The sequence below is a fragment of the Convolutriloba macropyga genome, unplaced genomic scaffold (genome assembly GCF_964194025.1).
Source record: "Convolutriloba macropyga unplaced genomic scaffold, txConMacr16.3 SCAFFOLD_898, whole genome shotgun sequence".
NCBI lineage: Eukaryota > Metazoa > Xenacoelomorpha > Acoela > Convolutidae > Convolutriloba > Convolutriloba macropyga.
This window is the reverse complement of record NW_027452440.1, coordinates 14,590-23,993: the sequence shown is the minus strand read 5'-3', so window position 1 is coordinate 23,993 and position 9,404 is coordinate 14,590. Positions and strand designations below refer to the sequence as shown.

Below are 9,404 nucleotides of genomic sequence, written 5' to 3'. Positions count from 1 at the left end.
ATGAATCGTCAAGAAATGGTGCTGAGAATCAATATTCGGTTCAAATTGGTGAATCTAGATAACTATTATTAGAGTTAGATTAATTGATGTAAAATCTTCCCAGCATGTATTAAATGATGACGATATCTCCGGAAGTGTGAATGAATTCTCAGAAAAGTGCAAATGCATTCCATTTATGGTTCCCTTTGCGACTGATTTGCAGAAGCAAACCATATTGGGTAACCTTTGCGACCCCCACTATAAATCACGGTGTTAAGATTAGTTTTGTATCTTGACTTTTTCACACTGATAATGGGTATATATACAGCTGGTTTTTGAGTCCTTTTTCATCCCCAAATTCAAATCACCATCTTGATCTTATAATCAGATCTCTCCTGTAAATCTCTAAATTCTACTGTAAAATATCATTTTGTTATTCTCTCATTTTTGAGAAATTAATTCTTTTAGTTAGTTAAAAACGCTTTTTATTCCGCTTGCGAAAGTCCATAACCCAACATGTTAGTTTGCTCTATACTGTACGCAAAGTTCGAGATTTCTTCGGGGAGTTCTTTCAGTTGGTCATTCAGAGCTGTATTATCAGTTGATTCCATTTTTAAAAACGAGTTGCCTTTTTTCCCGGCGCATTGATTACAAATGTGGAGTATGTTAATCTCATATTTGATTAGGATGTTGTTTTGCTGTTACTACTTTTGGGGACTGGCGTATTTTCATTGGATTTTGTCAATATTGAAATTTTTTTGCTTTCAAAAAATGCCTCCAAAATTTAATCTTTGTCTCTGTGTAAGCTGAATTTCACTGCGAGCAAAGTATCACTGCGAAAAGGTCACTACGAAAAGGTCACTGCGAAAAGGTCACTGCGAGCAAAAAAAAACACGAAAGGTTTCTTTCTTTGTGTCTATGTAACCTGAAAGTCACTGCGAGCAGAGAAAGAAAAGGGAAAACAAGCGATTTGACTATCCACTGAAGGAACCACAATAGCAAAATCCGGAACTTTGTAGTAGTAGTAGTAGTAGTAGTAGGAGAGTCTTTAGGGTCGGAGCCCTCGGGTGTGGAACCCTTCAGTTTTCGTTTGGCACGAGTTTTTTCATTGGATTGCAGATTCCACAGTTGCATAGAAGTCTCCAGGTGCAGCTGTCGAGTTCGTTGTAGGTACTCAACTGTGGAACTTTTCGGCCGTTACCTTTTCGTCGTAACTCTGGGTCGTAAAATTTGTAAAGGATGTTATCTTTGAGCAAATTTTTTAGATTGTTGATTCCGTTTTCGTTCAAATGCACTTCGTCTCTGATTTTTCGACAATTTTTGCTTTCTGAGATAGTGATTGGAGCTACGAAATTTCCAGCTGACGTCCGTCTTTTGTTTGAATAAATCGTTTAAGGATTGAGCTCTGGCAACATTTTCACCACGCGGGGGTATTCCGATGACAAATACTTCGCAGCAGTTGTAAATTTATTTGCTAATTCAACAAGATCGTTCACAATTGCTATGTCAGCTTCCGAATCGTCAGTTCCGTTATACAAATTGTTTCCACCCAGAAAGAACAATAAGTGTGTAGTTATCTCTTGCTGGAATAAATTTGTAATGTTGGATTTGTCCACCAGGGAAAGAGAGGATATTGAAGTTCCCAAATTCCCGAGCTTGCGAATGGGCTATAAGTAGGTGGCTTGTGGGTGCAGGTTTGAGTATATGATACCTCATTCGTTACATACAAGGCTTGTCTCTAAAACCTTCCCATTGGAAGTCTCCAGTACAAGGCCATTCATTCAAATTTTGAAAAGACACTATTTAATAAGTTGTCCTCTTGTTTGTTAATCTTGACTGGAGAAGTTGACCTGGACTGACAAAAGTTGTCAGTGTCTTAGAATTGGGCTCCACTAGAAGTACAGTGACACGAAACTTTACATCTACGAATTTTCGCCTGAAGAAATGCAATTCTGATTTTTGGTTCCGGGCATGTTATTTGATTAACACCTGCAATGATGTCTGTTGACGTGACATACTACGGGATGAACAGAATAAGCAGAAATTACTCTGGCTATACATGAGGTACTTCGAAATGAAATATAGAGAAAACGATATGTGCACTTGGAGACTTCTATGGATGCACAAATTGTAGAGAGGAAGAAACTAAACTTTGATAACGAACTTTGTTAACTGACTGAAAAACTCATGGGTCTTTCCCATTATAGCCCCCCCCAGCTTAGTGTTCAGATAACCATAGCCCCCCAATCATGGTAATTTTACCATAATGGGGGGGAGGGGACTATAATGGGAAAGACCCAACTTATCTCACCGGGAGATTAACCCGGTTAGATTTTCCTAAAGCCTCGGTTATTATTATTATTATTTTATAGCTACACAAATTTTGTATCTGGGGGTATAAAAATCACGGGAACAAAATAGATCCGTATCTTGATTTTCGTTTCAGAAAAAAATGAAGCTTTTGTTGTTTTTATCATTGCTTAGCTGCCTTGATTTTCTCCATGCGTATTTTGTGACCATCGATGCGCATTCAGAAGAGTGTTTCCATGAAAGAGTTGAGAAGAAGGCAAAGATGGCACTGATTTTTGAAGTTGCTCAAGGGGGATTTCTGGACATAGACGTTACGGTTTGTGTGCACTTCGATTTCGTTATACGGTTCATTTCAAATATATCCTAAATGTTCTTTATGATTTCGATTGTGTTTAGATTATGGCTCCAGATGGTAAACTCATCTATCAAGGAGCCAGAGAGTCGAATGGCAGGAATACTTTCTCTGCTGATGTTGCTGGGGTGTACAAATACTGTTTTGGAAATAAAATGTCGACCATGACCCCGAAAGTTGTGATGTTCAGTATGGATGTTTTCAATGCTAGTGCCGACAAAGAGGAGACAGGAAAGCCTGAAGGTATGTTCAAACTTCCTGGCATTTAAAAGCGATAGTCATTTCTCCTTAATTTTTTCATCTTTGGGGAGGTCTTCGATGTTGAGTTTGTGCAAATAATCAGTTCCGCATCTGATAAAAAAATTCTCTGCCGAAACCTTTAGCATATCTTAAATATATAAATTGAGATAAAATTTTATGTTTAATCGACTAGAACATCATCAACTTTGTTCAAGTGAAAAACTTACGTATCGTTTTACCTTTCATAACAAATTATTTTATATGACGCAGCTCTAAAAGAATGAGCAGAACGTATGAGCAGAACTAAAGCAAAACGATCTTTTGATGAATACAAAGAATTTGATAAACACATGTCAACAGGAAAAATATCCAATGCCATTCAAAGTCTTACAGAAGAAGCGAAAGGTGGTGTCCTTTCTTTAACTGACAAAGTTGACATGAAAACAGTTCTTGATGTCTTACGCGAGAAACATCCGGAATCAAGCAAAGCAATTTTGAATTATCTAGTGAGCAATGAACATCCAAAAAATTTGCCATACCATCAATCCATATTTGAAAAACTCAATGCCTAAATGGTTACAAAGTCTGCCATGAAGACCCATTGGAGTCATGGCCCTTGCGGTCTTGATGCCAACGAATGGCAAAGGCGTCTGACTTCCTTCAAGTCGTCTTCAACTGATCTATGCAAAACAATTGCTAAACTAGCAATACGCATAGCTACGTCTCATTTGACTTTCCTCCTTCGATATAATTCATGTCGGTTGATAGCTTTTGATAAATGCCCTGGTTTACGACCGATAGGATCATCTTACCAAATGCCACATTATTACTAAAGAACATCTTTTTGAAAAAGCACTGCAGTTTTTTTCACCGACGAAGTGGAAATAGTTGGCGGTTGTAGAGCACTTGGTAGTGTAATAGGTTGTGATAATGTAGAAAAAAAATTGTGGAAAGATCACTGAAACAGCCGAAATGGCTGTGAAAAAAGCTGGACGCTCATACCAATGTTTCACCTCAAAATGTTTTTAAATCGTTCACTTCATCGGTTCAGCATAAATTGACCCTCTATGCACGTACAACACCCAACATCGAAGATCTTTTAAAAGAATGTGAGATATCAATCAACGATGAGCTGTTACCTAATCTATTAGAATCCCGCGTACAATGAAAATACAGGAACATCTCGTGAACGATAAGTGAGTGAACTTCCTTATACCCGAAGACTGCTTTAGGGAATATGAACGATCAGTTCAACTGTCAAGTCCCTTATCCCTATCTTTGCCCGAAGCCGAACTAAAGCAACAACAGATCATGCAAGAAATCAAAAAGGAGAAAGCTTGTTATCAAATCATAAAAAGACAAAAAATGAAGAGCGAATTGAATAAGAACGAGATTTACTCACTTGACTTAGCTAGTGAAAAGGGAGCATCAGGCTGGTTAAACGCTATGCCATTGAAGCGATATCACTTCGACCTAACAAAAAGCGAGTTTCGTGATGGCAGTGCCCTTCGCTGTGGCTGGGAACCAGTGACGATGCCATCACTGTGCGCATGCAACGAAAACTTCACTGTTGCTCATGCCCTCTTCTGTCAGAAACGAGGATACACGCACATGAGACATAGTGAACTCCGCGATTCAATTTCGAACTTGTTAAGTGATGTCTGTCATGATGTAGAGATCGAACCTCATTTTCAGCCGTTGCAAGGGGAAACCTTTGCTCTTAAATCAACGACAACTGATGATGATGCAAGATTAGATATCAAGGACTTTGGGAGTCGAGGTTCAACAAAACCTATTTTGATGTTAAAATTCTCAACCCTTGTGCAAAAAGTTGCCCTGAAAGCAGTAGCGAAGCATACAATATCATGAAACTATCAAAATCGAACAAGTATGAACAAAGAATAACTGAGGTTGAGAAAGCAACATTTTGTCCGCTTATCTTTGCATGCACTGGTGGAGCTGGCCCATCAGCTTCAAAAGCGCTGAAACAGCTGGCATCAAAGCTTTCTGCTCGAAAAGAAGTCAGCTACGCTGATATCATATCATATCTAAGGACAAAAATCAGCTTTGCTCTCCTGAGGAGTTTCGTCCTCTTCATTCGCGGGTCATGGACGCTTAGGCGGCGCGAAATTTTTGATGCTTCGATGGGAGCTGTGGTTGAAGAAGGGAGGCTGTTAGTGTGACTCAACTGCTTTCGTCATTAGCTGTTTATTTTCTAATGCTTTCTGTCTTTTGTTTTACTTCCTCAGCGGATGTTTATATATAATCATTTTATTGATAGATTTAAGCAATACTTTATAAAGATGTAGTGCTGGGAGGGCCCCGGACCAGCCAATATTCACCCAGTGTTGGGGAGGGGCATTTCTTAATTTACCGTTTAAAAAAAAGAATTATAGTGCCTTGCTTCTGTTGCGATGCTATGAATAAGTATTTTTGCGGTAAATTTACATACGATGCTGTGATGTTTCATAATGAGGGCTCAATGTTCCGTCCAGTAGGTGGATCACACCCCCATTTATACAAAAAAGATGAAAAAAGTTCTCTCATTGATTTATAAGCTGAGGCATGTCCAATATGGTCTCCAGATCCATGAGATTTATTAAGGTGATGCGGTTTACGCTTCCAAATGTACTTGATAATGCTTATATATTCCTATTTAAGATGAAGAGACGTCCCATAACAAGCTGAAGGATATGGTCGAGAAGTTGGCGAGGGGTCTGACTAATGTGAAACACGAGCAGGAGTACATGGAAGTCAGAGAACGCGTTCACAGACAAAGTAAGTAAAACTTGGAAAGTATCTCAGTTTTGAAATAATTGATATGAACGTAATTCTCACCCAAAAGCATCAAAATGTAAATTACAATTGATTAATTGCTTGCAAACGAAGTTTGCAGCAATTATAGTAGCCCTGCTAGTCTTTCGTTTAATGCGACTTCTGGTACTATCAACTTTTTGTCTGAGCACTTGACTTTTCGTCCTTAAAAACGCAATAAACGTGAAAGCCTAGAGGGCATTAAGTCCCTGATCAGCTCTCTTAGATTTCTAATCATGTAAATTTCACCGAAGCTGCGGAGAAGACGTAAAACCATGGTGTAAAGGGCAGTTTTTTGGCTCATTTTTTGACCCTCCTAATCTCTCCACCTTTCCACCGCTTTCTGCCCCTAACCCCCTACACTCAACCACCCCCCCCCCCCGCCATCATCAATTAACCCACCAATTAATTATAGCATTATAGTATCCTCTTTTCACTCTGTTTTCCCGACTCCCAGGTAAGCATTAGCTAGGCTCCCAGTTAGGTTTTGAAGTCAAACTCTCAGCAGTCGTGAGACAAACTTGTACGACGTTATTTTAGTTTCATCGCCGCTGCAAAAAATACACTCATTCCGTAGTAGCCGCTGCATATAAATGCACTCACTCCTTAGTAAATTTCAGTGATGAGTAAGATTCATTATAACGATGGGCTGTTCTGTTCTACTGCAGGCCTGCGCCAGAGCTAATTACGAGCTCAACGAGGACTATCGATTATGAAAATGAAACATCTACGCGGTTTACCATGTTTCAATCTAAAACTACAACTTCCTATTGTGTTTTTAAAAAGTTACAATTTTGAAACTTCCATAAAAGCAGTTGTCAAAATTGTAAAACTTGAAAACCGTAAAAGTGCTGCAGAATTGATTTTTTTTAGTGATATTGACTGTATTATTTACTTCCGCTAAAGCTAAACCGGGGGGGGGGGTATGGTGTGATGGTGTGGAATCAACGGACATCATGAACCGATCGTTCGATTTTGCCAATTTTAGTAAACGAGAACACAAATTCACGAGTGGTGCTCTGGGCTTTTTTCGAGGCCGCTGTTCTGGTGACGATGACGATCGGACAAATTTATTACCTCAAGAGGTTCTTTGAGGTGCGACGAGTCGTCTGAAAAGGGAGAAAGTTGAAAGGAATTAGGGAAACGACGACAAATGGATATCATGCCACACTGATGAATAAATGAATCGATGGGGGAATGGAACCCAAAAACTAGACTGGACTGAACTTAACTAAATGGGATCAATTTGGCCACCCTTCGCCAAAACATTTTAACCTTCACCTAAAAATTCTGAGGGAATACATTTTTAGCGCCACCTTCTATACGTGCTATTAGTCAGTACACATTGTAAAGTGTTATTCAAGTTTTGATTTGCAAACAACGTGGGGGGGGGGGGGGTGGTGAAAAGCACGGGCCAAGGCCTACAGAATTGATCCCTGAATTGTCATTCACTGTGAATTTGACTATGAACTATAAATGTAAATGTATAATGTAAAAAAATAAGTGAAACCGGCAGCCAATTTTATGTGCACCATTAATTATACCCCTAAAGAAAAATAGAAAATAGTTTACGTCATAAAGTCATGAACTGGACAGAAATCGGATGCTGAATGAAGAATTTCGACTTTGGCTTATCGGTAGTGTAGAAAAATGTAGATTGATTGATTAGCGTCGATTAAGTGAGCTAAGGGAACTGTTTCTAAGACGCAATTTCATGTCATAGAATAAGAGAATTATAATTCCGTGAGTTTAATAATTCCTTGAAATCAAGTTTTGGTGAAGTTTTCGTGAAATCAAGTTGTACTCTTAGAAATCAACGTACGGTTGCAGTTGATTTTTGGCTGTTGATTACTGATTGAGATATTTACCTGCGCCTATAGCCTGCAGATGTCTGCCAATCATACTGCAGATTTCAAATTACTATTATGAAAATTACCTAATCAGTTATAAATATAATGGGGCTTTGGTCATGAGTTTTACTCTTTGTAAATTTGTTCAGTTTATCCTTAAGTTTTCATATACTTATTATGTGCTTTTTCAGTATCAATATAAATTATGGTTAATTCTTTTGAAATTAAGTGACTGCATAGTTTTAGCTTTTTAGTAGTTCAAATCTGAAAATTGAGATTCAGATCAAATGTAGATAAGTGTCTAAGGGGTGGGGTTCCCCATTATAGTCCCCCAAAATTTCAATCAATTATTGTAGAAGTGATGGTCTTTTTTGTGTATAATTTTTTGCTCGAAATTTTGCGCTTCTGTTCGAGGGCATTCTTTGACTTCTCAAGTGACTTTTTCACGCTTGTCTTTTTTGAGTGATCTCAAGTTCTTTTACTCTGATGTAAACTTCGTTGCTGAAATAAAGCCATTGCAGGATCTTTTCCGTTTGTGCCCCTCAGTACGTTATGCGCTCCCCAGTTACAGAGCACGTGTCACCTTATCGTAAATTAAGATCTTTTCAGTTTGTGCCCCCCCCCCCCCCCAGCTTAGTGGGCGCATATTATTTGCGCCCCCAGACGCACGTGCCATATTTTTACATCATGATTTACTATGTAATGGCACGTGCTCTGTAACTGGGGGGCACAAACGGAAAAGATCCGAAAAATTTGTCTAGCATACAACCCCTAAATCAAATTGTCCGACGTTAGTTGATAGAACTTTGTCAGACGAATACCTGAGTTACTTAATTGAACTCGGATTGATTTAATGGAGCAGATAAATATCGTCAGCTTCTGAAATGCTAATTTTTAGGAGCTCTCCTTTTTATAACTCGAGGAGTATTGATAATCTACAAGTTTTTTTTAGCTGCCGCAAGTTTGTGCTAGACATGAAATCTGATTTTCTCCTGGTGGAACGTCGATGTTTTAAAACGTCATCTGTTCTCGAATATTGGATTTCAATAGTAGCTCATTTGCATTTTGTAATGAATGTTTATTTGTAACTTTATGAACTTTTTTTTACAATTAATAATGAACTTTTTTTTACAATTAATAATTTTTTGAGGCTGAAATTGAAATTTTGAGCAGTTGTCTAATTTGTTCTCCTTGTCAATCAGTTTCCTCTCTTGAGAGTTTTGCTCAGCACTGATTGTCATTTTTTGCGAACAAGTATGACCATTTCAATCAGATATAACGGAGACCCTTCAATGACGGAGACCCTCTTGCTTTAGCAAGAGCATCCTAAATACTACTGTATTGATTCAGAGTTCTCAGTTGTTCCTAATTTAGCCGCGAAAGCTTAATTGCACCTCATATTTTTTCGCAAGTCCTAACATGAGGTCTTATTGAAGTTCAAAGTCCAGTAGCTACTACAATGATGATAGCTTTTTCGATTCAGCAGCCATTAGGCGCAAATGGTACTAGGATTTTTCCGAGCGTATCTATTGATTAATGAAAAATTGTTTTCAAGTCTAGATTGCTCGGCGTGTCTAACCATTGAACTTGGGGATATTGATCTACTATTCCGGTTGCAACTTAGCAGTTCACTATAGAAAACATCCTCCATCAACTTCCTCAATCCACCATTATAGAAAAAAAAATTCGGACAAAATTCGCTCTAAAAAAATCGCTCTATTCCGGACAAAATTCGCTCTAAAAAAATCGCTCTATTCCGGACAAAATTCGCTCTATAAAAATCGCTCTAAAAAATCGCTCTATTTTTTTAATGAAGAGTCAGAAATTGCAGTCTTCCTAGCTATCAAAGTTGGTCCCTA

At 38.4% G+C, this 9,404-nt stretch overlaps 1 protein-coding gene across 1 annotated transcript; it reads left to right on the top strand.

The window, feature by feature from the left end:
• The first annotated feature begins 2,429 nt into the window (after positions 1-2,429).
• Positions 2,430-7,002, top strand: LOC142357490 (transmembrane emp24 domain-containing protein 2-like). Its single transcript, XM_075409101.1, has 4 exons — positions 2,430-2,605; positions 2,686-2,884; positions 5,543-5,659; positions 6,684-7,002. Exons 1-4 carry the CDS (start codon positions 2,432-2,434, stop codon positions 6,806-6,808), a joined length of 615 nt encoding a protein of 204 aa, XP_075265216.1. The 5' UTR covers positions 2,430-2,431; the 3' UTR covers positions 6,809-7,002.
• The last annotated feature ends 2,402 nt before the right edge of the window (positions 7,003-9,404 follow it).